At 41.6% G+C, this 18,554-nt stretch overlaps 1 protein-coding gene across 7 annotated transcripts in view; it reads right to left on the minus strand.

Moving 5' to 3' along the window:
- ENTPD1 (ectonucleoside triphosphate diphosphohydrolase 1) overlaps positions 1–18,554 on the minus strand; it is a 100,952-nt gene that overhangs the window by 18,204 nt on the left and 64,194 nt on the right. For 6 of the 7 annotated variants that reach the window (XM_041744040.1, XM_041744038.1, XM_041744039.1 and 3 more), the window contains 5 exons: positions 11,106–11,223; positions 8,192–8,342; positions 6,076–6,235; positions 5,146–5,385; positions 3,647–3,904 (listed from right to left, as the gene is read on the minus strand). In XM_041744040.1, the coding sequence (XP_041599974.1) occupies positions 3,647–3,904; positions 5,146–5,385; positions 6,076–6,235; positions 8,192–8,342; positions 11,106–11,223 (927 nt within the window). The remainder of the gene's footprint in view (positions 1–3,646; positions 3,905–5,145; positions 5,386–6,075; positions 6,236–8,191; positions 8,343–11,105; positions 11,224–18,554) is intronic. The other variant, XM_041744044.1, reaches the window with a different exon arrangement.

The raw sequence follows: 18,554 nt of genomic DNA on the forward strand, positions 1-18,554 counted from the left end.
TTTTAATACCTCATGAAGATACCCTGATCAAAACCAGATGGTTCAAGGACACATCAGCAAGTTTCTTCCTATGGCTGTAGTAGATGATTCTCTGAAAGTCTTGAAGAAAAAAAAAATCATCCTAACTCTGTTCTTGGGGTATGACTTGGGAGACTCAATACATCAAGTAGATGTTCTGTTGCCAGAATGGACCCAAAGGTGATTCTTGAGGGAAATGCTGACTCAACTCCAGGAATTTCTGACCTTGCCTTTAGGTATTGGGGGGATGCCGATATTGCTGAGATCAAAATCTGTGATCATCTTCTTAATCTACAGATTAGGGATTAACCTTATTTTATAAACTTTTACGTGATCGGTTGTCTTTTACCTGTGGGCCCATATTTAAGCAGCAACTGAGAATAGTAACATGATAGGTCATCTTTAGAGAACAGAGCCTCAAAAGGTCAGCTCCTCAACTTCCAGTTTCCAGCTTAGATAATTAATATTTATGGAAGATGACTCAAAAAATATGTCTCCCCTTTTTCAGCCACTATTAATTCTTTTCTTCTATCAAGTTGAGTATCTTTCAAAGGCCTATACTGCCTCAGTCCATCACAGAATTCCTATGACTGAGTTGGATTTTTAATATTATGCCTCTAAGTTATAGTTTCTATGAGAATTAAGATTTTAAGAAGTATGGTCAAAGACATTGTCTAATAAAATCTTCTTTATAAAATATCCCTGGGAATCAGTTTTGGGATAGCTCTGCTTTGCCCTGGAACCTGGTATGCTGGGCATAATGAAAACTATGTATCTGATTATGTCTTCTTTTCCCCCTTGGCTACTAGGAAGCACACACATGCGCACACGTGTGTGTGCACACACACGCACAAAGAACATGTATACATATGGAAACAAACAAGTTTTTAATGTTCTTTAATTCCAATTCCCTCTTGAATTTGTTTTATATTATTTCTTGTTTATATAAATGATACAGTGTGATCTTTTAAAAATTTCCTAAATTACCTCATAATTCCCCCACAGATGTTCCCTCTTCCTTTTGTGTGTTTCTAATTTGCCTACAAATTGGATTCTGTCTAGCAACCAATGTAACTAAAGTGAGAAAAACATTGACAGCTTTTAATACTCTATATACAGAGTAAGAATTAAATCACCAGTGCTGAATGCAACTGTGGTAAACATTCCTTCCCTGCAAATTCTCTGAGGTTTGAGAATACCCAGGCTAATTGGTCCTGGAAATAATTGGAACACAAGTGGATTTTTGTGTTGCAAATAGTTATGCTTTCAGATGCAGGACTGGGCAGTGGTAACTTCTGCAGGTATAACAGCCTAGAAAAAGGACTGTTAGGAGAAAGAATTAACCTTACTAAGGGCCCACCTGGTGCTAGGGTATATTAGTTTTTTGCTACTGTCAGTGATATGCTAGAGGTGGCTCTTACCCATTCACAAGAACTATTAAAATTTCAAGAGTTTTGTGAGCCAGCTGATGTTATGTTGATTAAGCTAAACCATGGTATGAGTACTTATACCATGTAAACTGGCAAATGCCACAAGCCAGCCCCTACATCCCCAGAGAGCTGGTTGTGAGACATTTACCAGTCCATTACCACTTGTCTGGCTTATCACTTACAACTAGCAAGGAGATAGGCATTTCTGTCCTCATTTTATAAATGAGGAAACAGACAAAAAAAAATCTGCAGGCTTTAGGGAGAAGTTACAATGGTGCAAAAAAAAAATTCTGTAACAGAAACTGCCAATGCAGGAATAGGTACAGATACAGTGCTAACTCTAAGGGCTATATTCAGATGAGAAAGGTCCTATTCGGAGGAAAGCAATGAGCTAATCTAAGAAGACTGCCAAATTGAGGTTCAGAAGGCTGTGAGGAGAACAATTTCAGTGAGGGACTAAGAGACCAAACAAAAAGGGGAGCACAAGTCTCCTCCACCCCTTCCATCTCCACAGCTCCCTACATAGGTTGGAGGAATCACATTCAAAGGCAAGAAATTTCACTACCACCATCTTCAAGTAGAAAGGGTTTGCTCAAGCTTGAAGACAAGAATTGGACTGTTTCTCAGGAGGTGAAGCTTTCAGAAAAGTCAAACACAATGGCCTATTTCTTTTCTTCAGATGTACTTTGTACCGTGACTGGAATGAAAAGTGCCCTTGGCTGTCCCCAGCAGCCCTAGCCACCTCCCTCCCTTCTGTGGCCCCCTCTTTTATCTTCTAGCACTTAGATCCAAGGCAAGGGCGTTGGCCTAAAAAAGTCCAATATGGGCTGCCAATGCCAGCTCAGCTATAGGGCATCCAGGAGAGGTTCTAGTTTGTTCTGAATTTAGGTTTGGAGCTAACTTATCACCAGGTATTACTCTGCCAGGCATTGTTCTGCCATGTTATTTCCCTCAGAAACCTTGAGGGGAGGAGGAACTGTGGTCTGGGCCATAGTTAAGGTAAGCCTGGATCCACTGCCCAGCAATCATGGGAATGAAGAGCTCATATAATTTGCATGTGGCAAAACCAGAATTTAAAGCTGGTACATTTCCTACAGGGCCTGTTCTCTATGCAGGGAGCTCTTTCTGTGACATTGGGCTGAGCCAGGAAGCCTTGGGAGAAACTCTCCTGCTGGGGTTCCATAGGAGAGTTGAACACCTCCCTTCTCACATGCTGATCTGTTTTCTGAAAAAGGGAGAAAGAGTGTGAAGGCAGACAAAAGTCCTTGCTTCTATGCATGGTATCTTAAGTAATTAATGAGATAATGCATATACAGTATATAGTCAATAACTGGCTCTTCATTGATGGTAGCTAATTTTGCAGCATACTACTGAACTACAATTATAATAATGCTTTGTCTGTAGGACCAAAATATGAAATTTGAATTATGAGCAGATTAAGGGGCACCTCTTCTATCTCTGCTCAAATATTTTACCTTATTCTAGAGTAATTAAGAAGGAATCAGAGCTGGGATTCAAATAGTCCCCCAGCTGTTCAAAATGTAATGCAAATGATGCTATCTTCATTTCCTTGAGATTTCTTGAGTTTCTACTTCAGTTTATAGAGGAAAGCCTTTAACCAAGACATTTGCCTCTCCTCCTGCCTCCTGCTGACATTAAGAAGCCAACAATGGCGGATCCCAGTGGGTGTACCTCCCTGGCAGCCAGCCCCTTCTTCTGGCGTAGAGATTCCTGGTTTTACCCATGTAGAGGAAAGCAATATGTGTAGGAAAGGGATGAACAATTATTAGTCTAAACCAAACGTGGTAGTCCATTCCCCTTTATCACAGATTGGTTTAGAAGTGTGTATTTAACTAAATTCTGGCCAATGGCATCTGAAAAGACATTTGTTGGCACTTCTGCAAAATTGGACAGAAATGTATACAAAGGAAACTTCCTTCTTTTTTTTTTTTCATGAAAAAAGCAGTGAAGCAGTAGCTTCCATGTTAGCACCACAAAAAAGGCCAACAAGATAATGGAAAAGCTGATCCCAAATCCTGACATTGCTAAACCAAAGAATTAACCCTGGATTATCTATCTCAAGGCTTATTATATGAGAGAAAAATAAATCTGATTATTTAAACCCTTTGTAGGCATATACTCTATAACTTGTAACTCAAATCATTTACCCAATATACCTTATTATTTTACAAACTTACCCCAAAATCCCCATGAAGTGGTGGCAAGAAAATCCCATTGAAGGAACACTGGGAGTAAGGGCAGTAACTGGTGTTGAAGAGTTCAAGGATGCTTCGCTGGCATTGCTGATAGTTTCCAGTGCCCTGGATTTGAAACTGACTGAATGGATGAATCATTGCAAATCTCCTGGTGCAGGGACTACTGTAGAGGTCACTTACATTCATTACTGTCTCATATCCAGGGTGAAAGCATGGGTCCCTGAGGATTCCATCTGTACCCTGAATGGAAAAATCATTTGAAAAAATCATGTGCAAATGCATTGGGTACAAAAAGCACCACTCTGACTCCATTAATTTGTAGGAATTTTATAATATCATAGCTCTGGCATCAGTATGCCCTAGACATGCCTTTTCCACCCTTGGGAATAGTCATATTTATATAATAGGCAACAGAAATGGTATCAGATGTAAATGAACTTTCGCTATTCATAGAAAGCTAATAGAGTTCAAGCTGGCAGAAATGCCGTTAGTTTGGAATGTTCCCTGGCACTTAGCACAAATGAAATACATAGGTAAGAAGCAGATTCATAAGGAAAACTCTCAAGGCTCTCAAAGTCTGAGCCTGGGGTAGTTCTCAAGGAAGAGTCTGCCTGTATCCTGTCCCCACCTCCAAGCAAAAAATAAGAAGCTCTAGGAGTTGAAAGTGCCTTAGATCATTTAAGCCAGGAGTATCAAAATGATTTTTAACCCACAACCCAATATGTACAAGAGAAGGGGGCTGCTGTAGATAAAAGGCTTAGTGGAGCCTTGGGGTTCAGCAGGTGTCTCTCAATATCCCTTACTCCAATGGGAGCCACCTATTAACAGTGCTTCCAAGAACCAGAGCAAGAGCTTTGGCGGAGAGCAGAGAACTGGTTGTCCTTTCAGTGGAGAAAGGGAACAGCTGGATGTGACATCCTTGCTCGTGTGTGTTTGTCAGGGTGTGCCTGGTACTCACATGATTTTGAGTATGTTTAACTTTTCTTTAAAAAAAAAAAAACTTTTCTTGTCTTCAGAAGACAGAAAGCATCTGGGGACAAGACACGAAGTGTTGATGGATAAACTCTGTTTTCCCTCAGTGTTTTCCTTCTCCCCTACAGGTTCTTTCTAACAACGCTGTTTTGTGCAGTTTGTAGGAAATGGAGACTAAAAAGTGCTAAAAAGCTTATAAATTACACACCTCTCCAAACAATACTCTAGCATATAATTTTCACTGTCAAGCCCACAGGGGTAAGAAATTATTTGCAAGACAGGATTTGAGTTGTGTCCTTGGAGACAGTGCAGTAAACAAACAGGAGGTGATGTCTGGATGGGACGATTGACAGGGGTTGACCACATGGAGTTAGATATCCTGCTTGAAAAGCTTTGGAAAGTACAGTAACCAAGTTCAGACCAATTACTGAAGTAGAAAGAGAACAACAGGATGTGGGGGCTGGTGGCCCAGATGTGGGGAGGGTGGGTCTGGATTCAGTTATACTTGCCCGAATGTCCTTGGCCAGTTTCTGCCTGAGTGCTTGATCCTTCCCATAGCACAAGAAGCTGTGCGTGTACACGCTGTAGTCCCTGCCATAGAGGCGAAAGTGCAGAGCATTGCTTGGAGACTCAATATTCTTGTTTTGGGGTACAAAAGTGATTTGTGTAGAGGCTCCCCCAAGGTCTAAAGCCCCGAAGGTTTCCTGAGCACCGTTTTCATTTGGCCTCAGGTAGAGCCAACTCAATTTCTGAAAGAGAGTACAGTCACCAGTGGCAGCAGTCTCTAGCCCCCTGTTTCACACTCTATCTTAGACTTGGGGACTTCCTGAAGGTGAAGGAAAGGGGGAATAAAGTGACACTAAGCTCACTGGACACTCCTGAGTCTGCATCACACCAACAGTGAGAAAAGAGGGGCTTTGACGATAGAGCTCAGACTGCAGCAACATAGAAGTGGCATAGCCAGTGTTTATGAACAAGGAGTCTGGGCAGAAGAGATACAAGTTCAAATCTCCACTCATTTGTTCCTTAGCCATGTGATCCTGAGCAGAATAATTCCCTTCTTTAGGTCTCAATTTGAGACTTGTAAATGAGAAAATTCCTCATGTAGTTGTTCTGAAGATGAAATCAGACAGTATATGAAAAGTGCTTAGCACAGCACAAGACACATAGCACTAGGCAAATATTAGCTATTATTTTTAGTGATAGATTTTTAATTTCCTCTATGTCTCTCTATGGCAAAGATATGATTTCCTTATTCTCCCATAGGAAAAATCCTTGTAATAAAATTCACCAGAATACCTCTGGTGACCCTCTGGCGGGCATAAGTTAATTTGTCCATTCATCCAGCATTCGTTCTAGCTACAGATCCAAAACTGCCTGAGACAGCAATGGCATTGACCCCCAGGGAGTCGCCTCCCTGGGTGCTACAAGATAATCACCTGAGTGAATTTGCCCAGCAGATAGTTGATAGTAATCCAGCCATAGGCACCTTCTTCTTGGCCAGTGATGATTCTGGCACCCTGGAAGTCAAAGTGGTAGTTGCTGAGGCTTTTTGTCACTGCAGCTAAGACCCTGTCTGCCAGCTGTGCATCTTCTATCCTGCACAAAGGAAGAGTTGAGTTTACCAGTTTTGTTTGAATGATTACAAGTATTCATTTCAGTCACAGCTTCCAGCAGTTCTCCTAGAAAGCAAATCATAACTCACTGAAATAAACAGAGATGGAGATGCCCCCACATGGCTGTCTGAGGAGCTCTGCTTTTGGGTGAGGCCGAACTAGCCTTTGGCCACCCCCTCCAAATCCAAATCCTTCCAGTCCCTACATAGGCTGCTCTTCCTAAAATACCATTTTTGTTTTTGCTCCCTGACTCCAAAATATTATCAAAGTAATTTTCATTTTTGTAGTGGTTGTGGATGGATATTATTTAATCACCACACCTAGAGATGATGAATGCTACATTAGCCATCGCTGGATGGCTTCCAGCTGGTTCCAGAGTCAGGCTCTGCTTGAAGTTTTTAATTATAGCTGTAGTAGATATCAGGTGGCAAATGTCCTGGGACAGATACCCAACCTCTGCTGGGGTCAGACTGGGAAAATGTCTTCCTCATATTGTACCTCAGTTCTTGGGTCTGTCTGAGATGTTGAGACCTAGAGGAATGTTCCGGGTTTGTCATAATGACAATGGGGTGCAACTGCTTCCAAGATCTAGGCTACACAACACTGAGAGCCTCTAGGTCAGAGAATGCCATCTTCCAACCAGTAGTGAATCCTCTCACTACTCATCTGAATAGCTTCACACCCTACCCCTGGCTGCCTTATCCCCAGTTTTCTTTCCCCACCCCCCCAATCCACTTGTCTCCCAGTGTCACCATTTGTGTACCATCCTGTAATGGCTTCCCATAATCTCTCAGATGAACACCAAATTCCCACTGTGGCCCAGAAGGCACTCTGCGAGCCAGACCCTGTCTCTTCGGAATTCCACTCAGAATCCTGGCTCTACCACATACTAAGCATGTGATCTTTGGGTGACTTACTCAACATTTGTAAGCCACAGCTTCTGTATCTGGTTAAGAATAGTTAATAATGCCTCTTCATAAGAATTATGATGACTAAATTAAAGGACAGTGCTAACAACATAGTAAGGACTCAACAAATATAAGCTGCTTCATTCTTATTCTTATTATTTTACTATATGCATCCTATGTTCTGTCTATGCAGAACTACTTATAGTCTTCTGAATATACCCTGGTCTCTCACTCATCCCTGCCTTTGGATGAGAACACAAGCTTCTGGAAGACAGGGACTTTGTCCTCCTCACTTCCCTATCCCCAGCACTCAGAACAGTGTCTGCCATATAAGAGGCGCTGAAGAAACATAGGTAATGGAATGCATGACATCTTCTCTGCCTTAACATGCTTTTCCCCTGCCCTCCAATCATCCTTTATGACTCAGCTCATGTGTTCTCTCTTCCCATTCTGGACAGGGCCAAGTATGCTCCCATAGCAGCTCTGAGCACTCTTCTGTTAAAGAACTGATGACCTGTATCAAAACTCTGATCTCCTTGAGTTCATGTCCTAGAACAGAATAAGCAGCAAATACAAGCTGAATGAATGAATGAATGAACGAAAAAATAATGCACACAGGTACTAAGTGGTGACCAATGAAGATGTGCTAATTGTGATTATCTGTGTCTTGGAACATCTGTGGGTCTCCTGTGGTCTTTCTCTTCCCAGATATGGATGGCTACGTTGGTAGCCTCAAATCCTGGAGTACATAGACTCAATATTTCTCTTTGGGCCTCTACCCCCCTTAAATTCTCTGTGGGGAGATGCGCAAGAGGACTTTTTTTTTTTTTTACATATGTAAACTCCCACCATTACACACACTAAGAGTTTCAGAGTTTTACGCACTTACTGAGATTTTCTTTCTGAAATGTTGACATTTAGGAGGTTTAGAATTTGGAGTATTAGGGAAGTGTGGTGCTGTCCCATAACTTCAGAGGCTCTTGCACTACCCAGCCTAACCCCCAGACACTCGTCTTCACATGCTGCTATACCTGAGCAACCGCATGCCTGCCGTAGCTCCCAGGTAAACAGGGGTCTCTTCATGCTGGGACTTTGGAATCACCTGACTGGCTCTTACCATGCATTCAGTCAGATAAATGTCTATTTCACTTAATTTGTGAGCATATCTTGAGATTCCAGGACCTAAGGAAAGATGCAGAAGCAGATGACAATCTTTTTTAAAAGTACAGGACACACCTTGACAACATTAGAGCAAAATACTGTTGTTTTCTGAGAAAATCGAAGAAGACAGTTTCTTGATGTGATGTATATTAGGTTGCTGTACTTAAGAGGGTAACTTTCTGAACCTGACCTTGGTAGGATCTAGTTTCAGACCTTAGGCTGGGTCTGTCCACTGTTCAATAACTTTGCCGCTGGATGGCGCAATTTTCATTCAATTGCATAACCTCCCTAACAGGTTCTCTCACGTTTTAAGAGGGATAACTAGAATTTAAATAAAAAATTGAATTTAAAAAACTTAATGGGGATCTTATAGATAGCTACCCTCTACATTTGCTTTTTGACGTTTCTTCTACAAAATTGTAACTAACAACAATAATTCCTAGAAGACATAAAATGAGAAATAAGACACTTAGAACAAAAATTGAAATAATCACCAGGCACACGGGCTTGTACTAAAAAAGACAGGAACTGCTGCTAACTAATTGTATGATCATGGCCAGTCCCCTAAAATTTCTGAAGCGGAGTTTCTTCCTTTCTTAGAATAAACAGGTGTAGAATCCGTGACTGCTTAGCAGTTTTTCCACTCTGAAAATCATTTCCCCAGTGAAACTGTTTTCCTAGTTTCAGAGCAAAACTAACTGTTGCTAAGAAGAAGATTAGAGCCAAGATTCCTTAAGCTTTTTGAAGTTATGCTTAACAATTTCAACTCACTTTAAAATAAACATCTACACTCTAGTGAAGATGTGCGTTCAAGATAATTGTCCAGGTATGTTATCCATATCTTTCACAGGCTTTTAAAAAAGCCTGTTTATTTAACAGTAATGAAAAGATAAGCTCTAAGTTATCAGCTACTTGTTTTGATTCAAAAATTCTGGGCTTGAAGAACTGGTGGCTTTCCACTCACCTTTCATCTAAATATTTGATTAGAGAACTCTCTCTTTTGAGAGGTGAAAAAAATCATGTACTAACTAGGCCAGACATACCTGGGATAAGTCTCAGAAAAATGATAGCTGCTAAATTTAAAAAATACCAACACTTTTTTAAAAAATGGAAGGCAGCAAATTAAATAGAAGCCAATAAAATGAAGGGGGCATCTGGGTGGCTCAGTGGTTAAGTGTCTGCCTTTGGCTCAGGTAGTGATCCCAGGATCCTGGGATCGAGTCTCTCATCGGGCTCCCCACAGGGAGCCTGCTTCTCCCTCTGCCTATGTCTCTGTGTCTGTCATGAATAAATAAATAAAATCTTTTTAAAAAGCCAATGAAATGAGGGATTTAGGCTTTAAGAAATGCTCAGCATACTGTCTCAGATTGGATGGGGCCAATATCTGAGGATATTTGGCTATTGCATAAAATGACTTGCTCTCTTGGAAACACCTCCTCTCTACTGCTTTCTTGACAAACTTTGAAAATTGGGGGACCCCCACAGGCCATCAAAGTAAGTTAGATTACCTGACTAAAAATAAATAGTGGGTCCCTGCCTCAAAAGGCCAAGAGAGATAAGATAAAGGTCAGAGAGAGGATGGTGCAGTGCGGTAACAGTTGGTGCATGCTGGAGTGTTGAGTAGAGGGAGTAGAAGGAACTGAACTGACATCTCTAACCTGTTCTGTGACCTTAGAAAAAAACTAGGAAAAAAAATCAATGTGTAATGTGATTCAGCAATGCAGGGAGCCTTGAGTGCAGTAAAGAGACCTAGACTCTTGATCTGGTTCTGTTGCTACTTGTAAGTCACTAGTCTTCCACGGTTTTGCTTCCTCTGGATTTAAATGATCCACGAGGTCCTTTTCCCAGCCCTAGGAATCTATGATTTGGCCTTCCCTACCAATATGAAAGCTAAAGGCTGGGGCACCTGGTTGGCTCAGTGGTTGAGGGTCTGCCTTTGGCTCAGGGCATGATCCTGGGGTCCTGGGATTGAGTCCCATGTCAGGCTTCCCACAGGGAGCCTGCTTCTTCCTCTGCCTATGTCTCTGCCTCTCTCTGTCTCTCTCATGAATAAATAAATAAAATCTTTAAAAAAAACAAAAAAAGGAAAGAAAGAAAGAAAGCCAAAGGCTTTTGAAAATTTCTTCCAAGCTGTAGCTTAGAGGACACAAAGACTAAGAGCAACAATTCTTTGGACCAACAGCATCAATATCACCTGGCAACTTGTCAGCAATGCAAATTCTAGGGCCTGTCCCAGACCAATTGTATCAGAAACTCTGGGGGGTGGGGCCCAGCATCTGTGTTTTAACAAACCATCCAGGTGGCTCTGCTGCAGATTCAAATTTGAGAACCACTGGAGAAGTCATGAGTTCAAGGTTGGACAGATCTACATTTGAACCCCAGTTCCATCACTTCCTAAATCAAGCAACCTTAACAAATGGCATAACCTCTCTTTACATCAGTGCTCTCATTTAAAAAAAAAAAGGAATAGTAATACATATCTCCAAGGGAGACCATGAAGAAGAAGAAATCATGCATTTTCAGTACTTGGTGCATGGCACACAGAAGTTTCCTATTACTCAACAATTTCTAGGTTTGTTTCTTCTTCAAGGGCTCCATTATTCAGGACTGATTTCAATATAATTTGTATAATGACAATAAAATAACAACAGCAGCTGCTCCACTGTGCTCTTCACCAAACTTCCTTTATCTCCTGTACTTTATCTCCTGTGTTCCGCTCACTTGCCATACATGCTGTCATGTATGCTCTCCCACCCCACTGTCTCCCTCCCCTTTTCATCTTACCTTTCAGCTTGCACTCTTCTATCTGATTCACCACCCCAGTGTCATTCTCCTTTTCTGCTGGCCACTTATAGATGTACAAACTTGTGTGAGAAGAGCCTGCATCCAGCACAATCCCATACTGAGGGTAAAATAAATCAAGAATTCATCAGGATTACATGATGCTTCTCCATACTCAGCTTGCAACAGAAAGGAAACAAAGACAAGAGTTTTCAAAAACAGAAGTATTTTAATTCAAGAGGAACATGAGGAGCAGAATGGGGTTGCCTGCTGCCGCCCTGATCACAAGAACTACCATGACACCAATTCCCCTAGAATAGTGGCTTTTAGTGCTGGTTGCACATTAGAAATATCCAAGCCTTACCCATGGTGGGACCTGAGCCTCAGACTGATTAGAAGCTTCCCAGGTGATTCTAATGGGAGCCAAGAACCAGAACCATATGCTGAGGCAGCTGAGATATCATGGAGGGACTAGAAAGCCATTAGTCCAGCAGTTCCCAAACTTGTGTGCGCACTGGAATCATGTCCAAATCACCTGGAGAGCCTCAAAAGCTAGTGATCTCTGTGTTCTACTCCCAGATATGTGATTTAATTGGTCTGGTATGTGGCCTGGGCTTTGGAAGGGAGACATGGAAAATACTAAGGATGCTCGCTTTTTCATTATGAATATAACTATACGTTGTATTCAATAAATTTTAAAAGATATGTATTTTTGTGTTTTGGGCTCTTGTAACTGAGGGTAGATGAAAGTAAGGGATAAAGGAAAAAAGAAGGTGTGAAGAAAGAGGGGGAAAGACAGCATGAGAAAGCACCAGGTGGTCAGGGGGGAAAGGTGAAAGAGCAAAGTCCCCACATCACGTTTCTTGAGAACATTAAATGTAATGGGCAAGTGTTGCACAAAGCTTTTTCATGAGCATTATCTGACTTACCCCTCAGAATAGTGCTATAGGGTAGGTACTCTGTTTGTCCCTGCTATATAAGTGAGAAACTAAAGTTCAAAGAGGTTAAGTAATTTACTCAAGATACACAGCTCATAGGTGACAGAGCCTGGATTTGGATCAGAGTCAGATCCAAGACCTTATGCTCCATATACAGAGAAACAGGAGTAAGGGCAGAACAACAGTTCTCTCTGGGTTTTTTTTGTATATTTTTTTAATTGAGTTTTGATTTGCCAACATATAGTATAATGCCCAGTGCTCATCCGGTCAAGTGCCCCCCTCAGTGCCCGTCACCCAGTCACCCCATCCCCCGGCTCACCTCCCCTTCCACTACCCCTTCAGAACAACAGTTCTTAAAGACTTTCACTGAGGGGTAACTACAGCAAAGTGCACACGTTTTAGGTGTGCATCCCAGTGCATTTTTGCATATGTGCATATCCATATATACCACACCACCAAGATCAAGATTGAAAACATTTTCTACTCCTCAGAAGGCTTCCCAGTGCCCCCTCAGTCAGTTTTTCCTGAGGGTAACCATTGTCTTGATTTCTAGTACCACAGGTGACTTCTGCCTATCTTTGAGCTGCAATAAAGGGACTTGCACCATGTGCCTCCTTTATGTCTAGCTTCTTTTGCTCTACATTGTCTTTTAGATGCATCCAGACTGTGTGTAGCTATAGTTTGTCCCTTTTCATTGCTGTAGAATATTTCCCATTTCATTGCATGCACTGCATTTCTATCCATTCTACTGTTGTTAGACAGTTGAGTTTTTTCCAGTTTGGGACTATTGGGAATATATCTGCCAGGAACAATCTTGCACATGTCATTTTGTGGATACAAGCTCTCATTTCTTTTGGGTATTTACCTGGGAGTAGACTGCCAAGTGCCCTTTTTGATCATTTTATGTTCATCTTTGGTTACATCCCTAAGTTTAATCAGGAAAAATGCCAAGGTTAAATAACAATGTCTGCCATGGGCTTGTAAGGACAGCCTGATGGTACTGGTCTGTACTTTTATTTATCATCCCTATACCAGAGAGAAACATGGAGGAAAGTAAATGGGGAAGCAGAAGGAAGAGAAAAAGGAGGCACTTCTAAAATGTGAGCCAACCGCGCTGACCACACTTTGCTGCTGTGAACCTTGAAGTGCAGTCTGCCTCTTGATACTGCTTAACTCCGCAGTTGTTTTATATATGTCCTCCCATACTCTCTTATCACCTGGTAAGAACCTAAGACTTCCAGGGAGGAATGAGGACAATAATGAGAATTCAAGAGACCTCCCTAGATCACTGGGAACAGCTAAAATCTGAGTCTGCTGAGGTGTCAAGCTTTATTCTGTTTTTCCAGATTAGCAGGGAGCACCAGTGACGCAGCAGTGGGCAGGTCCTTGAAGCTCCATAACCTCCAGTGCTCTCAGCCTAGTTACACACAGCAGGACTCCCTATGGCAATGAGCATTCATTATGCCCTTAAAAAGACAAAGGCCTATATACGTGGCAAGAAAGCAAGCTGGACAGACTCCTCTACAAGCAGGCTTGCAGTGAGAGGAAACCAAGAACTGACTTAGGTAGTGACTATCGCAGACCCATTGAAGAATGCCTGGGGTCTGGGGCCTTTGGAACCGTGAGCAGCCTCCCAATGTGGAGAGAGGTGCTCAGGGGTTACACAGCAGAAAATTCTGCTGTTCCCTAGAAGGGTCTATGAATTCTTTCTGCCAGAAAATGTTCCAACCACAGCAGCATATGATAAAAACTGAGGCGGCAGCAGCAAGCAGCCCTTATCTGGAATCAGGACATTCTATTCTGTCTTTGTTGACATGACAGTCATTCTTTCAGCAGAGAAAAGGAATCAGCCTTGCCTCTATCATCGTGTTTCTTGAAGGTCTTACACAGTAAGGTGGTTGAGAAATGAAAATTTTCACTACATTTGGTTTATCAAGTGTTTGAGGGGGAGGCCGTGTATACTGTAACGTGGGAATTGAGGGCATTCTACCTTATGTATACAGCAGACTGGAATGCTAACCTGCTGAATTGCCAAATATTTTTTGTCTTTGGAAATGGTTTGCAGCTTGAGAGACAGATAAAAGCTTGATGGTGTGAAAATTCTGTTTGAGCTTTTTGGAAGTTTGCCTTTCATTATTACAAAACTGTCAGTGTATTTACTCATTTTCATAGTTGGCCATCTTAGAGCTAGAAGTCCATTGCATGTAATCTTCTTATTTGATAGCTGAGAACCTGTGTCCAGTCCAGCTCAAGGACTTACCTAACAAGTACAGATAGTGAAGGGCTTTGAAGACCCATCTAGAGCCTATGTAGTCACCATCTTTTGTTCTTTTTCACCACATCAGCATTTTTCGATGCATGTTCCACAAAGCGCTAAGCTTGTAAGGATCTAGGCAAATAAATCTTCCCAGAAGTTTGGGGAAGGCTGAGTGTTCTCTCTGTCTCCTGGCCTCACAAACCGACTAGGTAGTGAATGCTTCAGAGAGTTTGGCAGTGGAGAATTCACCTAACTTTGTTTGAGCCAGCATTCCCCAGACTCTGTGATAAGAGAATTATGTTTAAAATAAAAATCTCTACCCAACAGAAATGTTTTGACAAATGCTGTGCCTTGCACCATGCTATCACTCCTATCCAGTGTTTCTCTATAGTTCATATTTAAAGTACTTCTAAGAGTCCTGTGAGTACATTCTTCATATTAAAGAAAAATCAAAGATTTGTGTGGTGACAAAGAGATATAACATTCCCCTAACATTATTTCAATATTACTTTCTGTTTTAAGAGTACTAAAGGTTTACTACTAAATGGCATCTAGAAAATGAAGAGGAAACAGGAAAAAAGACATTTAAGATCCTACCAACTAGACATCACTGTTACTTTGCTTTATCTCTTTCCAGTCTTTCCTAAATACATAAATTTTTATATGGCTGCAATCTTAACTGTGCATACAACTTTATCTTAAGCTAGTTTCTGGTCATGCACATGATATTAGCAATCCTAACTGATCTTCATAAGCTATGTTGAGTAAACAAAGGCAGTGTTCCAGAAAAAGGAACAGTAAAAATGACTTTGCTTGGTTCATGAAGACACCAGTGTAGAGCCTTTGGTGTAGACCTGGACATGTGGGTGGCAACAGACCCAGAATTCACAGAGGCTGGAGGTCAAGGGGAGGTGGGCCAAAACTCTCCTTAGGATGGAATTCTATCTGCACAAATGTTATAGGTCTCGGTGTCTGAGTAAATCTCCCTAGATGTAGAAAGAACTAGAAAATTTGAGTGTCAGATGATCTACTTCTATTTCTGGCTCTGCAGAAGTGGGATATTCAACCCTTTAAGTCTTCTCATTCAGAAAACACCCACCCTGACACTGGTCAGCTCTCAGTTCCCTATAAGCCATGTAGCTTCTGTTCCAAGGCCTTTGCCCATAATGCCCTTCACCTGAGATCCCAGCCTTCTCTGACTTTCTCAGATTTGATTCTACCCTCCTCATCCATGGCTCAGAGTACCCATACTTTTGCTCTAAAGACAAGCACTTACCATGATGCATAACTACATGTCTATGTAGCTATTTGAATAACCTTCCCCATAAGGATGTGAGCTGCCTTATTAGGGCAGGTCTGTTTTGCTTAGCATGGTATATCCAGCATCCACCACAGTATATCCTACCATAGGTTAGACACAAAGAAGGAATTCAACAGACAATTGTTGAGTCAAATGAATGAATGGGGGGGGGCAGTTAGAATTGTATGGTTCCTGAACTCCTTCCAGTCCTGAGAGAACTTAATATTCATTGTCTAATATAAAGTAGTGCCATTGATATTGAGTTCCACCATCACCCAAAAAAAACTCCATAAGCCAGTAAGATAATTAACTTCTATTGGTTGCTTCAGACATATTGGTTCTTCAGAATCTTTTTAAAAAGTCCCTGTAGCTTTAACTCTACTTTTAGCAACATCATCAGTCCATCCATGAGTCCGTTTGAATAAACAAAGCTAATCCTTTCAAATTTAACTCTAGTACTCTATAAACAAATCAGGTCTCCATTAGCTACAGCAATGCTGGCAAGGCCTGTAAACAATTAAAGACCATTTTCTGCTTTTCTTTTTTCTCTAATTGGAATTACTAGACATTCAATACAAACCACAGTTTTATTGCTATTTGTTTAATTGTGGTAAAATACACCAAACATTAATTTACCATTTTAAGTGTACAGTTAAGTGTACAGTTCAGTGGCATTAAGTACATTCACACTTTGTGCAACTATCACCACCATCCATCTCCAACTATTGTGGGGTTTGTTTATTTATTTATTTGTTTTGTTTTGTTTTACTTTTGTGTGTGTGTTTTTAAAGATTTCTTTATTCCAGAGAGAAAAAGTACAAGTGGGAGGGGCAGAGGAAGAGAGAGAGAGAATCTCAAGTAGACTCTGCGCTGAGCGCAGAGCCCATTGCAGGGCTCAATCCCACAACCCTAAGATGACAACCTGAGCTGAAACCAAGAGTCACCCATTTAACTGACTGTGCCACCCAGGTGCCCTCCAGGTATTGTTTTTTAAAAAAGACAACATTAAAATCCAGTGAAGTAAAAATAATATAGATATTTTCTGGGAGTATTTGAGGTTGTAAATTGGGAGCAAGTCCTTCCAAATTCTCTATGAAAAGATACTATCACAAATGCTTAACGAAGAATAGCACTTTAGTTCCTTGTGAAAAAGCAGATGTTTGGGGATAGGTCATCACCTTTTAGCAGCAGCTGGAAATCCTGGGAGCACCAACTCAATTAGCTTAACACATTAGCAGCAAAGGGCCTTCCCTAGAACTCATCTCCCTCAAAGCAGTGTGGACAGCTAGTCTCCACTGATGGCTTCTGATGTGCTGGACACTCTGATAAGTGAGTCACTGGTATCATTCCTTATAATCCTCACAACCACCTCCATTGGACATATGAGGAAGCTGAGGAATAGAGAGAGAGACTTACTTGCCCAAGTCTCACAGCAGAAAGTAGCAGATTTGGGACTGAAATCAAAACCATCTGGTCCCTGAGCCAGCAGGCATTCCACAGAAGTGGCAGTTGTTAATGAAGCCATATGATTTGGTATTGGGTCAGTCTGGTACATTCAAGAGAACCCTGTGGGGGGGTCTGTGTGTGCCAGAATGTGGAATGTTTGTGCTAAAAGGAGTATCTGACAACTCACTAAATGCCAGTCTTCACTAGTGTCCAGGAAATTAAGGAAGTGATGAACTGAGCAGATCTGAAAGCTACCTCCCCACCCAGTTCCACTGGACAAAGGCACTTTCCCAGGGGGCACTTAGGTACTGCTAAATGACTCTTCAGTTCATTAAGGCCTATTTTTTAAAACTGGCCATTCTATATCTACAGGACAGTGGTTTCCAGGCTTTAATGGCATGAGAATGTTCCAGGATGCCTGTTCAATATGTAGATTCTCAGATCCTGCAATCTGGAGGTTCAAACTGGGTAGGGTCTGGTGGTAAGAATAGGGAACCCTGGTCTCCCAGGGGATTTGGAGGCAGGGGCCTGCCTCTTATACTGACAAATCCTGCCATCAGACTTGCCCTTCAACAAGCTCTTCACATCCAAGGAAGAAGCAGTTTTTTGACTCAGCAGCAAACTTCTATGAGGCAACCAGCCAAGTCTAATTACTGGTTGTAATTTAACATTTATTTTGTGATTATTTGATTAGTGATTATCTTTTCCACTACACTATTAGCCCCATGAAGGTAAGGACTTTGCCAGTTTTGCTCATTGCTACATACCTAGGACCTAAAATAAGAGTAGATGGTCAATGACTATTTGTTAAGTGAATAAATTGAGTAAATGAATAATAAAATGTACACAAAGACAAATGAAACCCAGGCACTGTCCTCAATATGCTTACCACCTTGGTAGCTGGACAAGTAAACAACACGTCACTCCAATAAGGAGTTCTTGTGTTTTGCTAGATGTGGCCTGGGCATGAGGCCACCACTGCCCCAGCAAGGCTGAACCCAAACTGGATTAGGTAGGAGGATGACAGGATTGGATCATCAAGATGAGAGGGCTGACATGGGCTGGGTTAGACAAGGGTGAATTAGATAGGAAGAACTGGAGATAAAATGGCAATTTGTGACCAGACAGGCTGCAAAGATGATAACATATGAGCTATCAATCACTGATTGTCCACAGTGGGCAAGGACTCCTGCTCTGCACTTCACATTTGCATTTATTTATCCCACTTAATTTTTTTTAAAGATTTTTTTATTTTTATTTATTTATTCATAGAGATGCAGAGAGAAAGAGGCAGAGACACAGGCAGAGGGAGAAGCAGGCTCCGTGCAGAGAGCCCGACATGGGACTCGATCCAGGGTCTCCAGGATCACGTCCCGGGCTGCAGGCGGCGCTAAGCCACTGCGCCACCGGGGCTGCCCCCCACTTAATTCTTGCAGTAATCTTTTTTTTTTTTTTTTTTTTTTTTTTTTAATTCCCACCCTATCACCCTCAGGACTAAGTGCAGTTGTCTT

This window comes from Vulpes lagopus, chromosome 2, assembly GCF_018345385.1.
Source record: "Vulpes lagopus strain Blue_001 chromosome 2, ASM1834538v1, whole genome shotgun sequence".
Classification (NCBI taxonomy): Eukaryota; Metazoa; Chordata; class Mammalia; order Carnivora; family Canidae; genus Vulpes; species Vulpes lagopus.